This window comes from Plecotus auritus, assembly GCF_963455305.1.
Source record: "Plecotus auritus genome assembly, chromosome: 7".
In the NCBI taxonomy this organism is placed as follows: domain Eukaryota; kingdom Metazoa; phylum Chordata; class Mammalia; order Chiroptera; family Vespertilionidae; genus Plecotus; species Plecotus auritus.
The window spans coordinates 32,538,710-32,564,978 of NC_137774.1; the positions used below are offsets into that span (position 1 = coordinate 32,538,710).

Here is a 26,269-nt window from a genome sequence, read left to right on the forward strand (position 1 = left end):
TCTCTGTCCCCAGCCTGGAGCTGCGCAGTACCCTTGCCTCCTGGGGGCCCAGAGGAGCCACCGCACCAGCTTATAGGGCTCTTTGTAAACAAAGCTGTCCCACTGTTTCATTCATTCTACACCCTGGTACCCGGGAACCACTGAGGTGCACCCTCGTGCAAGAGACCAAACTCCACCTCATCAAAGAGGGGGCTGTGGGCCCCTGACACCGTGCACTCACCTGAGGAAGGTGGGCTACTGGCTGACATCAGGATCTCAAGAGGGAGAGAGCAGAGAGGAGACCACCGACGAAAACAAGGTTTAAGATCACAGCCTGCTCTGAAGGTCTCCCTTCAGCCAGCATCTTTCAGCTGGAGACCCCCATATGGCTCTCTCCCAGGACCTCAAACGCAGTCCACTGCTCCCCCAGTCCTGCTCCTTCCTTAGTGAGCAGCCACCTCATCAATCTCACCTTCACAGGTCCCCAGGTATTGACGGCTCAGCCCAATCCTTCCCCCTGCAGCCCAGCCCTCCCGCCCCACACATCGCCCCACACATCGTACTCACACAGGTCCCTGTGTTTTCACCGACGCTGTTCCCTGCTCAGAACTCCTCTATCTATTTGGAGCCACACCGTCGGCTGGCACTCCCCAAGCCCTTGGTGCCTAGCTGAAGAAACACAGGTAGTCTTAAACATTTGAGGAAGACCTATTAAGCAGTTATCATGTGCCCAATGTTTGTGTGCATCAGTCACCATTCAGATGAAAAAACAGATTCAGAGAGGTTGAGTAACTTGCATCAAGTCACAGAGCTAACGCAGGGCTGGGGTCTGAACAAGGTCTGATTTTAACGCGAGGAGGGTACAGGGAATACTAAACACTTGGCAATGGCAGTGTCCGACACGCAGCACTGAAGCGCTCTCTCAGGTTGAGCCCTGCAGGCCATGGGAACAGGAATGAGCAAGGCTGGTGGCACCAGAACCTGAGCTGAAGGCTGCAGAGACCACAGCACACTAGATCGCCGACTACTGCCAGCTGAGGCTCCTGGCCACGGGCATTGCCCCCTCCCCTTTCCCACCACAAGGAGCTTCAAAAAGGCTACATATGGGAAGATTTTACAGAAAGGAAGAAGAGATTTGAAAGAAAATTGCTAAAGGGAAACACATGTGAAAATGAAAACTCAGGCAAAATGGGAGGATGGAAGGAAGGAAAAGACGATGTTCGAGGATTGTAAACTGAGTCAGAAAGCCCTGGTACATAACACCACAGTTTCTCTCTGCTACCGTGGGGAGGCCAGCAGCCTACTCCCTGCCTTCATTTTCCCTTTAACCTGGTAGAATGGAGCAATGTGACCTTAGATGATATGCAGGAAGAAAGAAATAGGGAAAGGTGCCTTGTACATAATCATGATGACTATGGAGCCATGACCCATATTCAGGGCAAGAACCCTGAGGCTCAGAGAGGTTGCTCTGCTTTCCCAAGGTCACACAGCTGATGAGCTGAAAAGCTGGAATCTGAGCCCCGGTCTGCTCAGTGTTCAATGAAGCTCATTTCCTTGAACCACATTACAGCATCCTTTCATAAATCCTACCACCATTACAAGGTGGTTCTACCCCCTTCCTTGAAGAAACTGGGCAAATTATGTAAGTTCTTAGAGGTTACCTAGTTTTTGTGTTTCATTAAATTCAAGATGCCTTTGATTTTAAGATGCACTGTTATTTCAAGTACACCAAGAAAGAACAGGCACTGTCAATTACATTATAACCACCAGCGAATGCACAACACATTCCAATTTGAGATGTTGAAATGTGAAAAAAAAAAAAAGTGTCTTAGAATCTATAAAATACAGTGTGAGTGAGCATAAGTGGGGGATGGGGATTCAGTCCCAGTTCCGGAATGTGTGCACTGAAGAGTAGATGACAACTCCATGTATGCATGTGTGTACACACACACACACACACACACACCCGTGCTGCGACAAGACCTTTCTTTGCTAATAACTGATGCGATCTTGCAGATAATCGCACAACAAGGTGTTGTCAACAGGAGCCCTTTATTTTGCCAGGAGACCATCAATTCAAGGAGGCAGAGGTTGTCCTGCCACCACCCTCCACTGCAGCTGGCTGGGCTGCAGACTTCTGAGCAGCCAAGCTAGTTGAACAGGTAGGTTTGCTCCCTGGAAAACTACCAGGGGCACTGACCCAACGTGGCGGGGTGGCTGCACAGCCCACACCTTTCTGTCTGGCTCCCCTCCATGTTTCCTGGGCCTGCAGGCAGCCAGAGCCGCAGTGCTTTCATAAGACAGATGCTGTGGGCTGGCAGGCGGGCAGCACTGCTCCAAGCTGGCTTTCCAACTGGGCATAGGTGGCTGGATGGGCAGGCCCCAGATGGAGGTGAAGGGCAGGTGGGCAGAGGTGCAGCCCCCTTTCCTTCTCCTTCGTAGCCAGGCCTGCCTCTGGGAGGAAGGACCAGGTGCAGCCCACACCACGCCCCAGAGAGATGGCTGTCACCTCAGACGTGCTTTGCATCTCAGTCACCAATTGCCACGTGGGCACCAGTCACCACACTCCGGCCCTGTTTGCACCTGTAGAGGCTGAGTTGGTTTTCTTAAAAACACAGAAGCCAAGGAAGCGGAGTGTACTCCTCCTGAAGCGGCCCTCAGGGGGTGGTGTTTTTGCCCTACCACCTTCCTGTTTCAGTGTTGACATCTTCCCTGTAAGAATTCTGTTAGGTGCTAAGGTTATGAGTCACAAGAATCAGACCAGTAGGAGCTTGCAGAAACTAAAACGAACAGCTCACTCATATGCCAGGCACTGTTTTAAGTGCTTTTCATACATTTACACACTTGATCCACATAACAACCTTATGAGGGAGGTACTAGCATCATCCTCATTTCATAGATGAGGAAACTGAGGCACAGAGAGGTTAAATAATTTGCCTGAGATTCCACAAACAGCTACTGGTTGAACTGGGATTTGAACCCTGACACCTGACAAGATCTTGGGCACTATCCTCTCCTGCTACCTAACCACCCATCAGCCACCACCTGAGCAACTGGCAAACACACGCTGGACAATTTAGGTCACAGTGGCTCATTTTATCTTAAAACAACAACAACAACAACAAATTATATATATATATATATATATATATATATATATATGTGTGTGTGTGTGTGTGTGTGTATATATATATATATGTGTGTGTGTGTGTGTATATGTATATATATATATATATATATATATATATATATATATATATATATTGATTTTAGAGAGGAAGGGGATCAAGCCTGCAACCCAGGCATGTGCCCTTGACCAGAATCGAACCAGGGACCCTTCAGTCAGTAGGCCGATGCTCTATTCACTGAACCAAACCAGCTGGGGCGCTCATTTTATCTTCACCATCACCCTAAGGTAGATACCATTATCAATCCCATTCCACAGATGGGATAGTGAGGCTCAGAAAGGTGAGGTAGCTTACCCAAAGATCCACAACTAGCAAGCAGTATTTCTGACTCTAGATCCACGTATTTTCTGACTCTGATATTTTTTTCTACTTGCACAGGCACTGAGCCTGAGGTGAAGGCGCTGTGTTTGGAAGTGGGTATGCCTCCCAGGAAAAGCCGTGGTCAGGAAGGATAAACTCGCTCCTACACTCTCTCCATTCTAAGAGGGAGATGGAAGTCCAGTGAAGAGCAGACCCCACATCCACTGCAGACAGCACAGGCCCCTTGAAATGCGGTGGCTTCCTTTTTTGTGGCAATAGGCTTGCGAAGTGCAGAGGAGAGTGGGGTGACAAAATGATTCAAGAATAAGAGCGCTCCCACCCACTCTCCTACACTCGAGTTCTGTTTAGGTCTTCCTCTTTCTGATCCCTTCAAAGAGAAAGCTCCCATGAGCAGAGCCACAGGTATTAGCTACCCAGCTTCTGTTTTCATTTGAATCATGTTTACACTACAGGGAAAGAACCCACTTTTCTCGGAAGATGAAGCAGGTTGAATCAATTGAAAATAGGCCCCACAGTCAGAAAACTTCCCATTTCTTGAAGGAAGTCAAGAAGTGGGGTTAGAAACACAGGTGTTACTAGTATCAGCCTGCTAGTGGGAGTTGGGGTCAAAGGTCACCTGGACCCCACAGCTCTGGACCACCATGTTGCCACCTCAGACCTCCATGTGACACTCCAAGTATGCACACAGTTCTGGTTGCCTACTTTCTCCTACACACCACACACACACACACACACACACACACACATACCACACACGCACACACACCACACGCACACACACCACACACACACACACCACACACACACTCACGCACACACACCACACGCACACACACCACACACACACCACACACATGCACACACCACACACACACACCACACACACACGCACACACACCACACACACACCACACCCACACACTCACACACACAACCACGCCACGCACACACACCACACTGCACACAAAACACACATACAACACACCACACATACCACATACACACACCATACCACACCACACACAGACCGCACCGCACATAACACACACACACACCACACACAACACACATACCACACACCACACACACAAAACACACACACACACACACCTCACACATACCAAACCACACACACCACACACACACACCACACCGCACACCACACAACACACACAAAACACACACCACACCATACCACACCACACACAAACTCACACACATACCACACCACAACACACCGCACACAACACACCGCACACAACACACACACCATGCCACACACATAGACCACACCACACCGCACACACAACACACACGCGCGCATGCACGCATGCGGGGGCCTCGGCTGGACAGAGACTCCTTAGGAGACCAGGGCACAAAACTGTGCCAACTGCCCATGGGTCGATGGAGTGAGCAGAGGCCCAGGAAGGTCAGGAGCTCAAGAAGGAGAAGAGGAAACAGTCCTAGGGGAGGCCGGCCAGAACCGGACAAGCACAGGCTGCCACGATGCTGCAGGTCTCAAATGCTGAACTTGCCACACCCCTGACAGCACTGATGGCAGGGGGGCAGGCGGGGGGAGAGGGGAGGGGACTGGGAGATGGCCCCACAGTGCTCTGCCGGCTTAGGGCACATCACCTGGGTGGGTTTTGGTGGTATCCGTTTGTGTGGCGGAAAGAACAGTCTGGCAAGAGCTGTTTCCACACTCATGTGGACAGGCTTATCTGGACTGACCCGGCTGAGGGCAGGAAAGTCCACGGCAGCCACGACCACACAGACACCTCCCCCAGGAAAGGCCAACCTCTCAACAGCAATGTTTGAGGTGGGCAGAGCCAGGAAATGCATTTTGGGCTGATGGATTGCTAGACAAAACTGTCCTGTCCTCCTGCTCTCCCTCCTGGGGTTCTGGGCTGTGGCTTGGCCACATCAGCCCCCCAGCCCCCGAATTCTATGCTACCTGCCTTACTCTGCAATACAGCAGCTTCCCTGCAGTTCCGTAGACACATCTCATCAGCCATGGCCCCACCCTAGGGCCTTTGCAGTTGCTGTTCCCTCGGCCTGCAGCTCTTTGGTCAAGATGCCACCTTCTAAGTGAGGACTTCCCTGCCCACTCCATTGAAAACACAATACCTCGTTCAGCACTCCTTACTGCCCGGCTTTCTCTCTGCCATCCCACTCACTGCAGGTTTTACTTGTTTGCCTGCCCCCTCTGCCACCATGTGAGCTCCATGATGGCAGGGACTATGGTCTATTGTTCACTGTAGAATCTCCAGTGCCCAGCACAGAACCTAGCACAAATTAGATGCTTAAATGTTTCTTGAATTAAAAAAATTGCTGCCCTGGACAGTGTGGCTGAGCTGGTTGGGTGTTGTCCTGTGCACCAAAAAGTTGCCGATTTGATTCCTGGTCGGGGCACATGCCTGGGTTGAATCCCAGGTAGGGGTGTGCAGGAGGCAGCCAACTGATGTTTCACTCACATTAATGTTTCTCTCTCTCTCCCTCTCCCTTCCTCTCTCTCTAAGAAGCTTAAAAAACAAAACAAAAAACTGCCTGTGCAGAGCATGTGGGTAGGGGCTGGGCAAACAGAAATGAGGAAGGGTCTGTGTCCTGGAATGCCATCTGCTGGAGGAGAATGCCATACCACAAGCAGGAGAGATAATCACACAATGTCCAGCAAGATACAAGGTGGACCTGCCAAACCAACATGCCTATCTCCGGGTGCCCAGCTGATGGGGCAGAGCCACGCTTTAATCCAGCCTGGAGACCAGGTAGCAGGTAGACCTGAGTGGTCCTCCTCATTGGAGAGGCCAGTGATTTCATGCCCAGTGACTGAGAAGAGCCAGCAGAGTGGACCTGGAGGAAAACAGAGCCCAACCCCAGATTCTGCACACCTGGCCAGGTCAAGGCACTATGCCACTATCAACAACAGGCAGCAGGCAGACTAGATAAAGACGCTTCCTTTTCAAAACCCAATGAGCACCCCCTGCCCCAGCGGACAGAGCACAGGGCTAGCGGGTGGGCACCCTCTGGTCAGGTTATCCCTTCCCTGTCCAAGGCCCTCAATCCCTGAGATGCGTGCCTTCCAGGAATTGTTCACCTGCTACTTTACTGGGAGCCTCTCCCACGCCCTCCACCTCCTGCCTACCCATGCCTAAAATATATAAAGTGAAGTAAAATTGTGAAGCCCCTCAAAGCAGGATCAATTGTGAAATATCTCTTGGCATTAACAGGCCACGTCAGAGGAGGAACTGCAGCCCTTGGAAAGGAAGTTTCTAGCCACTTTGGTGGACGGGTGAGGGGGGGTGTAGTTACAGGAAGAGCTGTGAGGGTCCTGGGTGAACCGTCAAAGAGAAAGCCCCAGTGTGGGGCAGCTGGTTTTACCAGGAGGGGCGGGAACGAGGAGGCTACGGAGGGGCCAGTGTGCTTTAGGGAAGGGCACAAATGCTCTGAAGAGAGGGAAAGGGGGGGGGGGGTGGGCTGTGGAATATCCACCAGGAAGTGCTCAAGCTGTAGCCCAGAGCCTCCCCAGTGCAGGCTGCTCCAGGTGCCCTAATTTCTTCTCCCTTTTCTTCCCTCCCTGGACTAAAAGTCCTCTCCATGAACAGACGCCAGGCAGTCTCTACTACTGATCTTCCTTGGGACAAAGGTCATACCTCCCAGCCTGCTCACCTCGCCTGGCTAATTTAGTCCCTCCCCTAGGCACAATCTTATCTCTACAGGGCCTTAGTCACCCACCCCCACCCCCTCTACCAAAGCCCAGGGTCCCCAAAATTACAAAGCTGTGCCCCCAGTACGTGGTTTACCCAAGCTGCTCAAGGTCCATGGTCTTCACTGGCTTCCCTCATTTCTCCAGGCCACACATTGGGGGGTGGGGAGGGGTGACAGGACCACACACACCTCACAGACACCTTAGAAGACAATCCAGATCAACTTGCCCAACAGCTCAGAGGAGTTGTCCGTCTTCCAACTGACTACAAACATCTTAAGGGCAGTGTTTATAGTAGCCCCTGGGCACGTAATTAGCAGTTTAAGGTTTGTGCCCAGTCCATCTGTGTAAGCTGGTGCTGGGGAGACACCAGTCTCTGGCAGTGACTCCCAGGACCCCACCAAGGCTGAGTTCCATGGTTACAGGGAGACAGAGATCCCCACTGCCGAGGTCTGGGAGGCACACAACTGGTACCCTCCCGGCTTTGAGATTCCTTTTCCATAACCTGACATCAGTGTAACCACATTTCACCAGGGGTAGGACCTGGGGATGCCTTAGGATATGCCTGCCCCACCCCCTTCCCAGGAGCCCAAGCGATTAGCGCTGCCTCCAGGGAGGGTGGCCAGAGAAGTAGTGATCACCAGAAACCAGCCCAGGGGGGTGCTACACGGGCTGCGTGCAGGAAGGTGACCTAGAAATAAGTTAGTCAAGGAACACTGACATGTCCCTCAGGGCCGAGTGATGTGTCTGTCTGTCACATCCAGCCATCTGCGGAAGAGCGGGGCTGGGGAGAAGGGGAAATGGGGACACTGGTGGGTATGCAGGGATGAGAAGGGGGAAAGTCCCAGGCTGAAGAGGGACCAGGTTCTCACGGAATAGAAGGAAAGTGGGAGGGAGAGTGGGAAGGGCTGTGACAATAGCAACTACTGCCGGGACCCACCGCTGACTAGGGGATGAAGGGGTGGGAGTCATGCACACCTCCGCAGCATCTTGGCTGGGAAGGGGCAGGGCCCTGTCCCCAAACCCCGAACTAGGTTGGCCCTCCCTCTTGCCCCGCAGAGTCCCTCAGAGAGATGAGGGGAGCAGGGGAACAGGCTTGGTGCAGCCGCCAAGAGCTGCGGAAAAGCTCCTCCGCGCACAGCCCGCTTCAGGACTGGCGGGGGCAAGAGCAGAGCTGCGTCAACACCCGGGGGGCGGGCGGGGGCGCCGGGAGTGATGGTGGGACGAGAGTCCCAAAGGAGGCGTCCGGACAAACGACCCCTTTCCCAGGCAACTATAGCCCCCTAAAACAACTTTCTGAAACTGCACCTGAGAAAGAAGCGGCCACCTCTCTCCGCGCCCCAGAGCTAGTCGTGCCCACCCTCGCCCCTGGGTTCAGGCAAAGGGCCCAGAGTGGGCAGCGGCTTCTCCGCCACGGCCAAGCGAGCCGGGATGCAGGTAACCTGACCTCCCGGCCAAGGCCGAGAGGGCGGCCACTCCCGGGGCGGGAGCTGGCGCCGGGCTGCGGGCGAAGTTCCACGCTCCGGCAACTTCCCTGGCCCAGGGACCGCGGGCGGACCAGGTGCGCGTCGCCGGAGCCCGGCCAGCCCGAGCCCTTCGGCCGCAGCTTACCTGGCCCCCGGGGGCCGGCGGGGTGCGCATTCCAGGTCTGGTCGCAGGTCGGTGCGCTGCAGAGGAGCGAGGAGCGGGCGGACGCGGGTCGCGCGGGGCGGGAAGGGACGTGGCGGGCCGTGCGGAGAGAGCAGGAACGGCCCCCGCCGCGCCGCGGCAGTTCGCACTGTTCGGCACCAGTGGACGATGCCAGCCCCGCCCCCACCCGCGCCGGTTGCCGGGAGACCCGCGTGGGCCGAAGGGTTCTTTGTATCAAAGCTGCCGTGACATCACGAGGCGCCCGGGATCTGAGATAGAAGGGGCGGGGCCTGGGGCGGGGGCGGGGCCTGAGGAAGCACCGCCTGGGAACCCGAGCCACGTGGGGCGGGCCCAGGTAGCCACGCCCCCTAAGGTAGGGGCAGGTGTCTGGGGCGGCGTCGACCAATAGCCGCGCGGCCAGGAGGCGGGTCCAGGCGACACCCGTCCCAGGGGGCGCTTCGGTGAGTGGAGCTGGTCTGGGCCCGCCAGAACCTGCACCGCCAAGTTACGATCTCCCGGGTTCGGGCCGCCAGGCCCTGGGTTTGCGGAAGACGGGAGTTTCTCAACCCGCGCCTGCCTGGCAGGCTCTGTCGCTGCCGCTGTCCATTCAGTTCACTCTGCTTGTGATCACCGCACTGCGAGATTCTGGCCAGAGCTTCCGGGCTCACGTTTGCGAACCCCAACGAAGACCTGCCAACCCCTACCCCCAACTTCTACCAGCCGCCAGAGTCTGGTGGCTCCTGCATTGATTCTCATCCTGAATCCCACCTATAACCTTCCCATTTTTTTCGTGTGAAGTCAAAGTTGTCTTGTAATACAAAACCAGCCCAGTAATACAAAGAGGCAACAAGAACTGAAGCCGTGGCCAGCAGTTCCGTTGGTCAGAGCCTCCTCCTGATACACCAAGGTTGCGGGTTCATCCGGGCAGGGCACATACAATAAGCAACCAATGAATACATGGATAAGTGGAACAATCGGATGATTCCGCCCCTCTCTAAAATCAATAAATAACAATAAAAAAAGACAACAAGAACTAAAACACAAAAAGGAAAGGACCCTTTCTGTTGAATCCTGGTAAATACAATTTAAGTCGAAAACGTGCCCCCCTCATAACTCTTCACTATGCTCTGCATTAAAAGAAGGCAAAGATGCAAAGCAGCAACTATTGCAAGTGTGGTTTCCCTTTCACTTGATGTTGCATTGTGTAACTGGGCTGAGGGAAACATTTATCTTCCTAATTATCTGGTCCAGGTCAGGGGGAAGCCACCTTTGCTTTTCCTGAGTTTTCATTAACCAACAAGGTAGCACTTTGGTATGGTCAAGGCCTGTCACCCAGCCAGCTGTCCCCGCGCACATGCACGTACATGCACACACACACACACACAGAGCTTTCCAGCTTTCTGTCCTCTCTGGCTCCTTGCTCTCAACTCCCTTCTCCCCAATCTCTCTCCTGCAAATAAATTCACAGTTGCCCCTTAGTTTACCAGAATCTGTCTCTGATATAAAGCACCCACTGGGGCTCCCAGACTTGCTGGGGGCTCCCCCAAAAAGAACAGCATTCGCCAGAGGCAGACCTGACAAGGGCGGCGTGTGAGGGGAGGTGGGCACAGTCGGGGTGAGGTGGAAACTCCATCGTTGCTGCGTACACCTTGCAGTTCAGAGATCTATGTATGGAGGCCACAGACTGTGTGTGTCCACTCTCACTGTCCCTAACACACAGGAGCACTGTGGTGTAGCATAAGAACACTGGCTTTGGACTCAGACAGACCTGAATTTGATTCCTACTTGCCAGCTGTGAATCTGGGACGAGTTATATAACCTCTCTCAGACTTAGTGTCTTCATCTGCGAAATGGGAATGGCACAGTCGGCCTCGTGGGTTGTGCACCCTGGCACAGTGGGTACACTTAATTGTAGGCACTCATCAAAGGTGTGGGACAGGAATGGGCCTCTGCACCCTGGGCCTGCTCTATTTGCCTTCCCAGCTTCACCCCAAGACCTTAGCAGCCTCTGTGAAGTTTAAGGGTGTGGCTAAGTCCAGGGGTTCTATCTCAGTTTCCCCTCTTCCTTTTTGAATCTCATATTGCTCCTAAGGACTTCAGGGCCCCAGAGAGCAGGCCCCATGACGGAATCACCCAGAACTGGAGAAGAGGTGCTAAGGTGCTCATTCCTTCTCTGGGTCCCGGCACTATCCTAGTGAAGGTCAATGAGAAAGTCAGATTTGTCAAGTCCCCTCCCTGCCCCCACCAGGGATAGCCTGATCGACCCTTTCAAGAGCTCTATGGAGGGGGCGGGGTTAGTGGTCCCTCTTTATTTTTCCCAAAAGTAGTGGGGCGGGGAGCATCTCCAGGTATTTGTTGTGAAAAGCTGCACGACAAAGAAGAGGGTCACAAGATGCGCGCACTGAACACTTCTGAGTTTGAAGTCTGCCCAGTTCGGCAGTTTCCCGTGGGGAAGTCCTTTAATGTTTCAGAGCCTCAGTTCCCACCCCTATGAAATGGAAACAAGACCTTTCGTCTTCCAGGGGTGAGGTTTAAGTGAAATGACGAAATAAGTGTCTAGTACGCTGCCTCGGGTGCTGCAGGCACTCAGTAACCAGCAGCTGCAGCTCCTAGTTATGACCAGCAGCATGAATGAGCCCCAGCCTGGCTCCGTGGTTAGGTGTGTGAGCTCCGGAGCCAGAGCCAAAGGTCATATCTTGGCTTCACCCCCTTGTAGCTGGATGTCATCTGTAAACTGGAGAGAGTAGCAGTATGTATTTTAGGATTGTTGTGAGGATCAAAATCATCAGAACCCATAAAATACTTAGAACAGGACCTGGCATAAGGCAGGTGCTCAGTAAACAGTAGTCATTATCCATGATCCTATGGCAAGAGGCTGGGGAGAACTGAGGTGAGGATTAACACCTGAGCAGCTTGTGGGAGCATTTAGGACACTGGCTTTCGAGGGGAGCTCTGACATCTTTCACAGGATTCAGGGAAGCAGTGATTTTTTTTGGTGTTTTTTGGGGGAGGGGGCTGACTGTGTCTGAAATAAAATGTGGGAACTGAGGGCTCCAGCTCAGTCCAGGGCTCCTAAAGAACTCAGTGTCCTGTGTTCAAATAGGGGCTAGAAGAGAATTATTAGAAAATATAGTCCTGCCTCCTGAGCAACCCCCCACCCCCCATAAGGCCAGGGGCAAGCTACCGCGTTGCTTAGCATGGATGTGTCCTAGATGTTATAGAATCAAACCATTTACACCCGGGAAGACTCTCTGGATAAATACCTAATGAACTCTTCCCCAGTTTATGGATGGAAAGACAGAAGCTCAGAGAGGGCTGGGAATTTGTGCAGAGCCACACAATGAGATCAGATAAGCAGGGCCTGACATTCAGGCTCCTGACTGCCAGTGCCGGTTCCTCTCCTTTCCACTCTGATGGGGATGCTTTACTGATGGAGGGAGACAGGCAGGGCTGGGGAGTGGCGGGGCGTGGACTCCTTCACAGCGCTTGTCCAGAGCTGTGAGTCTGCTAAGGGTGTCTGCCTTGACTTTTCAGGAGAAAGAACCATCTCATCCAAAACAGAAACCACCTCCCAGGGAATGTATCCAGGAATAATTTTCAGAGGGCAAGCCACTCTGATTAATTCTTTTTATGTCATGAAACGGACTCTGCCATTGTCAGTATGAGACTACTCCCATGGTGTTGAATGCCAGAGCCAGGGAGAAGCAGGTAGAATGTTGACAAGCAGGAGTTACTATCCTCTAGAAACTGATGGGGGTGGGAAACACGTGGCCACTTGGGTGATCACAGGGAAGGAAGAGAACAGTAAGTTCTCTCTGTACCACAGCTACCTGCCTATGTCTATTTTCCTTCTGCTGTCACCATGCAGGAGTTAGCTCAACATCAGATGGTGTAAAGAGGCAGCGTTTGGTGTAAAGAGACATGTTTGGGGCCATATGGAAAGATGGGCTAAGCATATATGGCATCATTGTAACAGGAAAAGAGCTTTCTGAGAGTTACCAAAGTATTAACGTTAGTCAAGCAACTGATGCCAACCGTCATTAGTCAACTGGACAAACAGAAAGCAGTTACATAAATAATACTAGAACTGAAAAAAAAAAAAAGCATTAGGTCCAATGGTTCTCAAACTGGGTTCCTTGGGGTTCCGTGGGGACCCTGCAAAAGGGAGGAGATGCCCCAGGTGAGTGATAGCTCCACATCTGTCTGCTTTACATGTAGACTGCGTGTAAACAAAGTACTTACATAAGATTTCATGTGAGCAAAGGGTTCTGTGGCTTTAAAGGTGTTTCAAATCACTGGTCTGGCCCAGCAGGCCTATGAACCAGGAGATCACAGTTTGATTCCTGGTCAGGGCACATGCCCGGGTTGCGGGCTCGATCCCCAGTGTGGGGCATGCAGGAGGCAGCCAATCAATGATTCTCTCTCATCATTGATGTTTCTATCTCTCTCTTTCTCTACCTTCCTCTCTGAAATCAATTACATACATTTTTTTTTTTAAATCACTTGTCTGGTATAACCATTCCTTTTCCAAACAGGGGAAGAAGCCTCAGAGGTGGGAAATAGCTTCTCTTCTCACAGTTGCAGTCAGTGGCAGATCCAGGATTAGGGCCGAGCCTCATGACTCTCTGTCCAGTGCTCTCCAAGACAGACATCAGTCATCAAACAGGACTGTCAACATCAGACTAACCCTGTCACACAATGGACATTATTGCTGCCCAGCAGTATCGCCAGCTGCTGCTCTTTGTATGGGAAAGCCCTCCAGGCAGCTGGCTCAGGCTTGCCCAATAACGCTGTCTTCGCACCTCCCTTTTAGAAGACCCCTGACTCCACAGTCTGAAAGTATGAGCCCTGAACATTAAACCTCAGCTTTCCAGCCAAGAGGACAAATTCAACCTTTGATGTTGTAAGCCTAGGCTTCAAAAGGAAAAACAGGTACTAAGGAGATAGGCAGGACCTGGGGTCACAATTTGACCCTGGGGGAAAGTTGTTCCCAATCTCCCACTTAGAAACAATGGGAGGACATGTCTATCCCGGAACCCTTCCACTCCACCAGGGGCTTGTCCTTGTCCTGGGGGCCTGTACTGGGCCTGGGAAGAGGAGGGCATCTGGGACCATTCCTTCCTCTGGACAGCACATTGCTAAGATCCTTTGCCATTCTACAACCGCCCCCCCGCCCCGCCCTGACCCCGCTAGCCCAGGAACAGATGTGGGACCCAGGTTCGCATCCTGAAAATGGGAGGCCCTTCCCATTGGCAAAAACCTCAGTGTTGGTGACTGTTCTTTGGCCAGGATGCCTTCCCCTGGGGCTGGCTTCCCTCGCAGTGTCTGGCTGGACGCTGTGCAGCCGGGGTGGGACAAGGTCTGACTGACTCTGGCCCCAGACTGAGTGTTCTGAGAGACCACGTTCTATTTTTGTCAACCTGTGCACACATGAATAATGGGTTTTCTTACTCATGCAAACCCAACGAGAGGGAAAATGGTGAGAAAACCTGTGTTTCCTCTGACTCATTCAATCATCTAAGAAGAGGAGGTGGCAGAAAAGGAGGAAGTCAGATCAATCTTTTAACTTGAACTGGGTGAGGGCAAGGAGGAAAACTTTTTTCTTGCCTCTCCATAAAGTCAGGTGACTGCAAAACCAAGAGAGCATAAACAACCCTCCTCTCCTACAAACGCCTCCCCTCCCCTCCCCTCCTCCTCCCAGGCCAGGCAGCCTGTGTCTCAGACTTTTAGTTCCCAAACTGTACCACTGGACTCACTCGGGGAACTAAAAAGTGTCAGTGTCCGGGTCATATCCCATAGCAACTGAATCCAAACCTCCAGGGTGGGAGTCACGTGTTAGCTGTTGTTAAAGATTCCCAGGTGATTCCAATGCAACAAAGTTTGGGAACTACTTTGCTAAAGGCTTGCTGACTACAGTGGGAGTTGGAGCGATCACAGGGTGAAGGCATCATTTGTTCATTCATTCATTCATTCACTCACAAACACGTAATGAAGAGCTTTTATGTGCCAGACCCTGTTCAAGGTGCTGGAGATACAGCTGTGATCAATACAGCCTTGGTTCTCCTGGAGGAACATTCTGGTGTGGGAAATCAGACAGCGAACAATAAATGAATAAATGATATACATGACTCCTGCTCTGAAGAAAACCAACCCAGGGTAGAGCAACGTTGGGGGGGCAGAGGTCTATTTTCACCCTGGATGTAGGCACTGATTTTTGCTCCAGGAGCGGGTAGCTGTGCCCCTCCTCGCTGTCCCAGATTTTATCCTGTTTTCTGGCTAAAACAGCCTCCCCCTGTCAATCCTCAAGGTCCTGCCTCCTGCCTGTCACAGGGCCCGGCCTTCGTGCTTACCTCTTTCCCTTAGATCTCTCCAGGGCAGGGGCCTGGCATGCTCTGCACACATCCTCCTCTCCTCTCTGTCAGCAATAACATGTGACCCAGGGCCTGGGCAAGGTGCATGATCCATCAAGGATCATGCATGTGTAACCCACAGAGGAGAGATTTTAGGCTTGTGGGGTATGAGAGGTCATGTTGGACAATGGAGAGAACCCCAACTCAGGGTCAGAAGACCTAGACTTGAGGTCTGACTCTGCCACTTACTGGCAAAGGGTCAGTAACTTCACCTCACCAAGCCTCAGTTTCCTCATCACTCAAATGGAAAGACTCTGACCAATTCTGTAAGAGCATTAAAAGGAAAAATGTCAGCCCAGAGAGAGAGAGAGAGAGAGAGAGGGAGAGGGAGAGGGAGAAGGAGAGAGGGGGGGGGGGGAGAGAGAGAGAGAGAGAGAGAGAGAGAGAGAGAGTAGAGAGAGAGAGAAAAAATCAAAGACTTTTGGAAAGTATTTTGCAAATATGGGAACTTTTTAGAAATTATTATCATCTAGGCCTATATAGACATGAAATCACAGAAATCACATTAAAGTTTAAAAAGATCCTATTTTACAATTAGGAAACTGGAGAGAAGAGATGACTTTCCCACAGTCACAAGGCTTGTTAATGGCAGAGGATCTACACTGACCCCAGAAAGGGGGAAAGGTTTGGAGTAAACTGGGGATACTATTTTAATATCAAACATTTTACTTCCTCTGTCCACTAAGCAAACTCCTATACATCCTTCAAAACCCCACTCAGGTGTGACCTACCATGTAAAGCCTTCTCCCCACAGCACCACTGGACACCTAGGGCTATGCAGTTAAGCAGGTGCTCTTTCAGTCATTAGCAGGTATGTACACATGTATGTGCTGGGTATATAAACTCACCAGTGAGACCCTACACTTAGGTACTGGGGTCCAAATGCTGCCTCAGTTGCCCTAACATCTACGTCCTCAAGCTGCAGTTTCTATATACAATGGGTCAGGAAGGGTTGCGGGGTCCTGTACCCAGCTCCTCTAGCTCCAAGCCCAGGCCCCTTCTTCAACCCCACAGCTTGGCAGTTGGGCTGTGCTCTCTGCTGGGTCACCCCAAGCCCCCGCCAGAGCTGCTCTGGAATGCAGCCTGCCCACCACCCTCAGGGGCTTTGCAAAAAGGTGTGGCCCAGGAGGCCTCTGAGCACCTGCTCACCATGGTCGCTGGCCCCTCCTGTGAGGTCTCCTTGTAGCCTCGTTCTCAGACTATAATTACACAAGGGTCACTCCAGGGTGGTGGTCATTAATCTCAGGAATGCATCCCGCTCCCGAGAAGAGAATTAAGTTTAGATAAGGATGGTAGTTGATGAAGGCGACTGTACATCTTATTTCAGGTCAGAAGGACATATACCGAAGGGCTTGAAATTCCACTTTGAAAGCAGACACAGTCTCCCCACAATTGTGCCCTAAATTATCCTGGTCACTATAATTAAAAAACACCCCAAACCCACAATGAACAAGCCACCCATAAACACAGAAGTAGGGCTGTGGGCTCTGCACTGTGAGAAGGCAGCAAGGGGGGCTTGGGGAGAACGCAGCCTGGTCCTGAAGGTGGTTCCCGGAGGGCCCAGGGCCAGCAGCTCACTTGGACCCGCCCGGGAAAAAACAGGCAGTCACAGCAGCAGACGGGATGGGCTCATCTGGAGCCGGGAGCGGGCCTCCTGTCTCAGGCACACACACCTCCTTTGTGGCTCCCCTTCCAGGGCAGGGCTCGGCCCAGGGAAACCAAAGGCGCCTGGCCCCAGAACACTGAGCCAGTGTTCCTCCCACTTAGGGAAAACCACAAGCCAGCCAGGCTCTGTGGCCGCAGCCCGCGCGGACTGAAGGAGCTGCTGTGTTCAGGTAGACACTGGAGAGGCCCCAGGCCCAGAGGAGGCCAGTGCAGGGGGAGGCAGGGCTGCTCTCAGGATGTCCTAAAAAAGAAACCTTTCTTCCAGGCCAGGCCCCAGCCATCCCACTGGACCACAAGGCCACATTCATGGGAGTGAAGTGCTCCTGTGCACAGCCAGCCCAGATTCAAGCCCAGCTCTGCCACTAACCTCCCATAGCTTGCACATAGTCAACTCTATTTTTTTAAAAATACACTCTTATTGATTTCAGAGAGAAAGGGAGAAGGACAGAGAGATAGAAACATCAATGATGACAGAGAGTCATTGATCGGCTGCCTTCTGCACGCCCCACACGGGATCAAGCCCACAACCCAGGCATATGCCCTGACCGGGAATCGAACTATGACCTCCTGGTTCATAGGTCGATGATCAACCACTGGTCTACAGCGGGCAACTCCTGTAATTTACAGTAGCTCTGTGAACATGGAATCAGTGACTACAATAGCTCGCTCCTACAAGCCTCTGATTGCTGCAACATTTTCATCAACCAATCAATATGTAACCTTGCTTTGTGTGTGTTTGTTTCAAGACCCCTCGTTTAATAGATGTTGTAGATTCATTCACATTGAACTCAAGCGGCAGCCCTACCCCTGGGGCCTGCACGAAGTTTGTCTAACACGTGTTCTCCATAAGGCACAGCACAGCTGCCCGGCACGAGGATCACGCGGCAGCACGGCAGTACCACACGTGGGGGTCACTTAAAACAGCAGAATCACCAACAAAAAGCCCCCAAGTGCAAACCACTGAAAAGACTGCTACAAAGACATGTTTACAGTCTGAGCAGAAAGAGGAGTAACATCTTGTTCAACCTCGGCGGGCGACCCACGTTGTCGATACTCTAATATTGATACGAATGATCGTGAAAAACGCTGCCGATATTGATTAGGGGATGGGTGACAAATTTCAGCAAGCAGGGAAATTTGCAAATACAGATTCTGCCAAAAATGAGGCCCCAACGGTGTGTTTTAGGGTTATTGGGGGGGGGGGGTGTGAAGTGAAATAATGCAGGAAGAGTACGTAGCATAGCAATAGCTCAGTTCTTGTTACTTCTATTACTTGCTGAACACAGAGGTCTTGACGCCTTTGCTATTCCCTGTTGAAGTGTCTTTCCTTGTGCTTTTCCACCTAGTGAAGCCCAGAGCCAAGGTTTCAAGTTCAGAGCTGGGTTTTAATCACACCTCTTCATATATATATATTTTATTGATTTTTACAGACAGGAAGGGAGAGGGATAGAGAGTTAGAAACATCGATGAGAGAGAAACATCGATCAGCTGCCTCCTGCACACCCCCTACTGGGGATGTGCCCGCAACCAAGGTACATGCCCTTGACCGGAATCGAACCTGGAACCCTTCAGTCTGCAGGCCGACACTCTATTCACTGAGCCAAACCAGCTAGAGCACACCTCTTCCTTTTGCCAGCCGGGAGCCCTCAGGCTAAGATGATTCTCCTTCCTCCCCCTTTCACCTCCGGCTCTGCTTCCCCACTGCTCACCAGCCGCTGAGGACTGTGTGTAATAGAAGTGACCAGAGAGACCTGTCCCCTCCACCGGGTCTGCAGGCCTTCCTTCTGCCTCCATGCATGGTTCACAGATGGACCCTCCCCCTCCCACCCCGTCAGGTCCTTTGCTCCTGCACCTGCCCCCCACCCACCATGCCACTTCCTGCATCCTCCATTTCTCCTCTCCCTTAGTTCATCTCCTTACCAGATTACGCCCTGGCTTTGAAAAATCCCTCCTGAAATCCCATGAGGTGGAAAGGAGCAAGCCAGAGCATCATGGGTCCGCATCCTACCTGAACTCCCTTAGCTTGGTTCCTAGGACACCACCCTCCTGCCTCCCCTCCTCCGCCCCAAGAGTGACTTCTCAGTGGCTGCTGCTGGCTCCAGGGCCCTTCCTCGGCTCTAAATGTCACCAGACCTTAAGCATCAGGCCGCTCTCCTCCTCTTTTTCCCATCGGTGGGTAGGGGTGAGGTCCCATCATGTGCTGATGCCTCCCAGCCTGGACCTCTCCCCTGACCTCCAGGCTACTGCATCCAATCGCCTGTGGAGGGAGATTATTGGAGAGTGCCTTAGGGATCACCCCCAAGAGGGAGACAGGATGGAGCCGGGAGAGGGATGTGCTGAGATGCGTGTCACCAGGCCCCAGCCGATCCCACAGGCCTCTGAAGCTAGAATGGCCCTTCAGAGTTGCCCCAAAAAGAGGCAAGGGGGCAAAACCCTGTATCCCCACATGGGCCAGTCGTGGGATAAGACTGCCCCAGGAAAGGGGCAGGCAGCCCCTGTACCTTGAGGGGGAGGGTGTCAGCTGCAGCGGCCCTTTCTGCAGGTGGGAGCATGAGGGTCTCGGACCTGCAGCCGAGCTGTGCGTGGCACACCACGTGTCGGTGTCTTCACCTCAACCTCCAGGAGGCCTCTCAGGCAGCAAATCCATTGCAGAACTTTTCCCTTCAAACCTGCTGCCTGCCTGGTCCCCACCCCCCGCCCAGCCAAGGGCACCAACGTTCCCCCAGGCCCCCAGGCCCTCAGGTGAGAACATGGGCAAGTCCTCTCCGCTCCTCACCGCTCCTCTCCCCACCGTCTGTCACCGTCCTTGACCATCTTCCCTACAGGAAGGCACAGCCACCTAACTGCTCGCCTCATTCACACACCCACACACCTAAGGATCTCTTCCAAACAAGCCGAAAACCTTCACCTGGCCTCAGGACCCCCAGGATATGCCCCAAACTTCTCCCCGCTCCACCCCCGAGCCCGTGCTCTCTGGCTCCTGTGCCCAGATCCTCCTGACAGTCCCCACTCCCCATCACTCACCAGCCACGTGGCCTTCTTGCATCTCTCAAACCAACCACACACTTTCCCACCTCAGAGCCTTACACTTTCCTCCTTTTCGCCCCATTCCCACCTCCACATGCCTCCATCCCTCCCAGCCCCCACCATCACTCTCTCGCTCTGCTTTATTTCCCTCAAAGCCCTTCTCTCTGTCCGTGTTTACATGACTGACTTTCCTGTTGATGGTTTGCCTTCTCCCCTCAGAATAGTTCTCTGAGGGAAAGGACCTGGTCTTCTGGGGGCAGCTGGATCTGGGCTGCTCCTCACAATTGGTGAGTGAGTGGGTGGCGGAGCCTCCCCAGTGCACTGAGGTTCCTCGTGGATGGGGGTGAGGACTATCGATGAAGAGATGGGTACTTATATGGTGATCACCATGAGTCAGCTTTGCAGGACCAGCTTAGAGCCAGCTCCCTGTGCTGGCCCCAACCCCCCAGGGCACAATCAGTTGCTCCCTCACCAGGCTCCTGGGAGCCTGACACAGCTCTGCACAGTGTTGTTTTTTTAATCCTTACCCAAGGATATGTTTCTTGATTTTAGAGAGAGAAGAAGGAGGGAGGAAGGAGAGAGAGAGAGAGAGAGAGAGAGAGAGAGAGAGAGAGAGAGAGAGGAACATTGATGTATAAAACATAGATCGGCTGCCTCCCTATGTGCCCCAACTGGGGATCGAACCCTAAACCAAAAATGACACTCCAACCCACTGAGCCCCCCGGCCAGAGCTGCACATAGGCTGAGCTCCCCCAGGTGGACAGGGACATCTCTCCACCCTCCGGGTCCTGGCCCCAGGGTGGCGTGCTCAGCCAAGGGCTAGGGAGCTGACCTCAGGTGAATACCCTTTCCTGCTTCATGACTCAGCATTTGAGGGCTTAAGCCAAGGCACCTCACCACTCACCACCAGACCAGCTACCTGCTTTTGGATACAAAAGCCCAGCCTGCCGGGCTCACTGCCAACTTAGGCACCAGGCAAGGGGCCTGCCAGCTGGACAGTGACAGAGGGTGGCTCTCCTCGTCACACCTGCACTGAGAGCTCGGGTAACTGCTTCTGTCAACACCAGACTGTCACCCAGCACCTCCTGGCTCACCGGCTCCCGTCAAGACCTGCTCAGGCAGCAGTGGGCTACCTCTCTCGTCTCTGAAAGACCTGACTTGGAGGCGGGGCTTCACTGCTGAGCTGGGTGCCCATGGGCAACCTGTTGAACAGCTGAGCCTCAGCTCTGTTACCTGTAAAATGGGGATAATAATAGTATCTCTCTCGTGAGCATCTCTCATGGGGGTGGGGTGTTGAATGGGGAAGGTCTCTAAAGGGCTCAGTTCCCATGACCTCAATAGGCATATGCTGTTATTACCACCCTGGCAATGACTTACTATGCAAGTATTACAACCTTGGATCCTTTTATAAAGCTTCCATCTCCCACAAACACACTTTTTTTCACAGATGATTTTCATACATTTGCTGCAGCTTTTACCAAGGACTGAAAGATATAAGAAAAGTGTCTTATGAAATATGAAAACTGATTTAAAAATAAAACTTGTATGGAAAACTCATCTACTATGTGGCTGACTGTCTCCTCTATAATGACCCTCCCCATAAACTCCTGTCAGATTCAAGGGTAAGAATCCTATGTGTTCATTCGCCTCTCTGAACCTCCGTGTTCACATCTTTGAAATGAAGATGAAAGTATCTACCACACAAGACAGTTATAAGGACCACCCCAAGACAGGTTTCAAGCACCTAGCAGAGTGGGTGGCACATAGCAGGAGCTGAAGAAGCGTTAGCCCCCATCCCACCCCACCCAGCCCATCTGCTATGGGCCTGCTTCCCTCTGTTGGATCATGAAAGCTCTGGGTCACCCATTCCCCCTTCCGCCAGGCCTGTCTAGAAGCTCAGGGACAAGCCTGTTCCCCCACGGTGATTTTCTGGGTCCAATAGTTGGGCTCCTTCTGCTTCCCTATTTGTTTTTTGAACTCTGACCTTTGTCTTAAGGGCTTGAGTGCATCCTGTGCCTCTCACTGCGAGTACCCCCAGACCTCACAGCACCAATCGCCCTTCCAGGAATAAGTGAGCCAAGTGGGGGAGGAGGCTGGTGCCTGTGGCCTTGGGTGTGGCTCTGTGCACTGCATCACAACGCGTGTGCTGAGGATGCCGGGAGGGTTTTCCACGTTTGGGAAACTGCTCTGGGACGCTGATGCCCCCGGGAGGTCACAGCCACTTTGGTATGAGTAGTGGTAGTGTGACCTCTGAGGTCAGGAAGTCACGTGAGCCTGCAAGGGCATCTCTGCCTGTGTCAGCCCTGGGAGGCTGTTGAAAGGGCTTTCAGCAGTCGGTGGAGGTTACATCCCAGCTCCACCGTTTAGTACACAAGTCAGCACAGTAAATCCACTCCTCCCACCCGCGTCTTTGTGCTCCTCATCCGAGAGTTGCCGGAGGATCAATGAGATAACAGTTGCCTTTCCATGTATCCCAAGTCAAAATTCTTCCCCCAGGCGTCATGCAGCTTTCTCATACCATCACCACTGCTTTGGGCATTGCCTATTGGATGATCAGCTGACGGCCTGGAAACCCACCCAGACCGAAAGCTCCAGGAGGGACTACTGGGCCCCAGCACAGCACCCGGCCCCTGGTGAGCACAAACTACGAGGTGAGCTCATGAATGAGCATATCAAGGGCACAGCCTCCACCAGCCCCCTGCTCAGTGCTTCATGCACAACATCGCAACATCTCATACTCATGGCAACCCCGAGAGGCAACCCAAAGAAAAGTTAACTCGGGGGCCTTACTCCGTGCCAGACACTGTTAAAGGAGTTCTACCAACATTGGCTCATTTGGTCCTTCCCAGTCCTACCAGGTAGACGTGTACACATCTGGATTTCCCATAAAGCTAATGAAGCTTGAACTTCTAGGACCCTCAGGTGCTTGGGAGGGACCACATGATCAGTGTGCTCACCTGGTCATGAGTTTTGTAAAATTTGTGAAAGTAGGAAACATTGAGATCCTTTACCTTAAAGAGAAATCCATGTGCTGTAAGAGCTTGGGGTCCCACAACATCTGGTCCCACTAGAGTATGCACCTACTCTCCCCATTTCACAGGTGAGAAAGCTGAGGCTCAAAAAGCTTAAGTAACCTGCCAAAGCCCTTTCTATTCTGCCACAGACCTCTCAAGTCTAGGGACAGGATCCCTGGACAGCGGTGACATGTGTCCACCCAAGGGCAGCTTTGTAGTTGTGGGTTCTTAGCTGAGGAAGCGAGGGTGGAAGGAAGGGGGTGGGGCGGGAAGAGAAGCTCTGAAAAGAAGGGTCCCAAGTCCAGAGCCCTGAGCCCCAGCTATGTGGCATCTGAATCCTGGTTAATCTGACTATCTCCTTCACCACCCCCACCCTTGTGACCCAAATCTACTGTCTGCCTTTCCAACTCCTGACAGCCAGCCCAGCTCACCCCAAATAAACCTGCTCTCTGTCCCCTTCTTCTTCCTGGGCCCCTCTGCCTTCCCTATACCAGGCTGGGGCAAACAAGAGCTGGCAGGCTCTGCCCTCAAGGACAGCCCTCCCTTGCTGTTTTGCAAAGGGCTAGTTTCAGCTGCCTGGCATTCAGTTACCTTCATTAGAATGGGCCCCGAGAGCCGGCCGGGCACTGACCGCTCAGGGCAGATTCTATCACAGCCTGGATGAAAGGAGAGAAAAAGCCTGGTCCTGGAGCTGCCTTTCCCCGGCCACTGGGAGCGAGCGGTGGGGGTGGGAGGAGGGGTGCAGTGCCCTCCGCAGGCTCCAGCGGCTCACTCAGTTCCTCAGTCCCCAGAGCCAATTAAAAAATAAATAGATAAATAAAATATATATTTTTTATTATTGATTTCAGAGAGGGAGGGATAGAAACATCAATGATGAAAGAGAATCGTTGATTGGCTGCCTCCTGCACACCCCACACTGGGAATCAAGCCCACAACCTGGGCATGTGCCCTGACCAGTAATCAAACCGTGACCTCTTGGTTCATAGGTCGATGCTCAAACACTGAGCCACACCGACTGGGCCCCAGAGCCAATTTTGATGGTGAGTGACACCTAGATGCTGGGCCAAATTTTCCAATTCCATCAGAACCACTCAGAGAGAATTAAGTGAGAAAGAGAAAGACTAGGGGTGTGAAGGGGGGAAGGGGATTATCTCAAAAAAAAAAAACAAACAGCTTTCTGAATTCTAGAAAACTATTGGTTTAAGGATACCCTAACGGCTTTAACGCTGTTCCCCCACAAGGAAGTGACCTTGTTGATACTAAAACCAGAAAAGCTTCTGACTGAAGATATTCTTAGACCAGAATGCAGAGATTTTCAGTGTAATTTCTTCCAGAGAGTGAAAGTGAACTCTGAGCATAAATGGACATTGGCATAATGAAAATTGAGCTTTGGAGACTGAGAGTGGCGGCGTTCCCAGCAGCCTCTGACTGTGGGGCAAAGGGAAGTTGAACTGCAGTGACACTGTATGGCCACCTGGCTTCCAGAGACTCTGCCTCCCTAGTGAGCAGAGCTCGGAATTAATCCTAACCCCAGCGTGCGTGAGTGAGCGCATGAGTGAGTGGGTGACAGTGAGTGCCCTCGGCAAACCCCGCTAACTCTGATCTAGTGCCCACCACGTGCCAGACACTGCTTGGGGCTCCCTCGCCTTCTTTATCTCACTCATCCACACACCAGCCTGAAGCAGGGCAGTGCTGCTGTGCCCAGTTTACAGATCAGGGCACTGAGGCCCAGTGAGGCTGCAGGTCAGGGTGAGGGGGCACAGCTGGCAAGCGGCAGGGCTGGAGCGCAGACCTAGCCTGCCTGGAGTGCCTGGCTCCCCGCTACACAGAGCTGCCTCCCCGCTGGTGTTCAGCACAGAATGGGATGAGCTCAGTGGTTAGCACTCCCGGCTTGGCTTCGGGGATTTATCATTTCTGGCTTCGGGGACCACGTGCCTACGTCCTGAGCCAGGGCCAGCAAAGTCAGAGCAGAGGAGCGCACCGATCGCAACCCAGCAGAGGCCTTGGCTTGAGGACCAGGGCCGGGGTGGGTCCAGGAAGGTGACTTTTCAAGTAGAAGGTGTGGAGGAAGTGACTCTAAGAGCCTGGGAATTTCCATCCTGGGCCAGGCTTTGCGACCAGCCAGTGGGACCTGGGACCGTGCCTGTTGTCCCTGTGCCTCCTTGGGGCAGTTCCAAGGCCTGCTTCCCTGCATGTTCCCAAGTGGCAGCTCCTGATCTGTGGCCGCCCATCCATGCCCTGGCCAGCAGCCACCTTATTGGTGTAGCAATGAGACAGAGCAATGGTCCCCAACCCCTCTGCAGCTAAAATCACCCGAGGAGCTTCTAAAACGCTCCATGTCCAGGCCAAACTCCAGAACAATTAAATCTGGATTTGGGTGTGGGACCCGGGCATCCGTGTTTTTAAAGTTTACAGAGTGATTCCAGCAGCTACCAGGTGGAGACCAGGGACTCCCCAGAGTGTGGCTCAGGCTTTAATGAGCATGTGAATGAGTGGCTGGGGGTCTTGTTAATGTAGGTTCAGGTTCAGAGGGTCTGGTCTGCCTGCAAGGCTGCAGCTCTAACAAGCTCCCAGGCGACCTCCCGGTCCCACTCTGAGCAGGGAGGACAGGGGATGTTGGTAACAGCGGTTCCTGTAGTTGCTCTGGAGGGGAAAGAAGGGTTCCCTGGCCAAGGCGCCCTGCCCTCTCTGGCCGTCCTGAGGGACAGCAGCACACCGAACTCTGAGGACTCCTGAACCCACTACTTTTGTCTGACCACTGGCTGGAAGCAGGGATGGGTAACCTTGTGGTGGCCCTTAGCTGTGTACTTTGGGGATGGGGATCGGCTGAGGGGTGGTGAGAGGATGGAGGTGTGAACGGGATGGAGAGTCCAAGGCCAGGCCCAGGATCAGGCTTCTGTATGGGGAGGGGGCTCCTGCCTCAACCGTGCACTTGGTCCTCTGTGACAAACGGCCTGAAGGTATTTATCAGACAGGTGGGCTGTGGGGCTGTGGGGCTGTGAGGTTGGGGCGGGGGGAACTGAGGTGGATGGAAGCAGTGGGTAGGGGCTCAAGGGAGGGTCCATGGGTTGGGGGGTCCATGAGTGGGGGGTCCATGGGTGGGAGGATTCATGGGTAGGGGGTCCATGGGCAGTGGGGGTTGGTATCGGGTGGGTAGGGGTCCATGAGTGAAGGGGCTATGGCTGCAGGTAGAAATGGGTGGGAGCTGTGGGTGTTGGGGGCTCAGCACATGACTGAGCCAGGTTTACAGCAGTGTTGTTCTTTACTGGTCATGCATAATAGCTCCCATTAAGTGATTTTTAAAAACTCCACATTCGGGGGAGAAACCAAGAT

General features: G+C 52.9%; 1 protein-coding gene across 2 annotated transcripts in view; it reads right to left on the reverse strand.

Annotated features, from left to right (window-relative positions):
* Positions 1-26,269, reverse strand: part of RAB11FIP4 (RAB11 family interacting protein 4) — a 105,400-nt gene that overhangs the window by 28,179 nt on the left and 50,952 nt on the right. Inside the window, exon 1 of one of the 2 annotated variants that reach the window (XM_080682163.1) lies at positions 8,803-8,985. The exons of the other annotated variant lie outside the window; for it this stretch is intronic. Within the exon in view, the coding sequence (XP_080538289.1) occupies positions 8,803-8,832 (30 nt within the window). The 5' untranslated portion in view covers positions 8,833-8,985. Of the gene's footprint in view, positions 1-8,802; positions 8,986-26,269 lie in introns of those variants that run through there. 2 annotated transcript variants of the gene reach the window in all.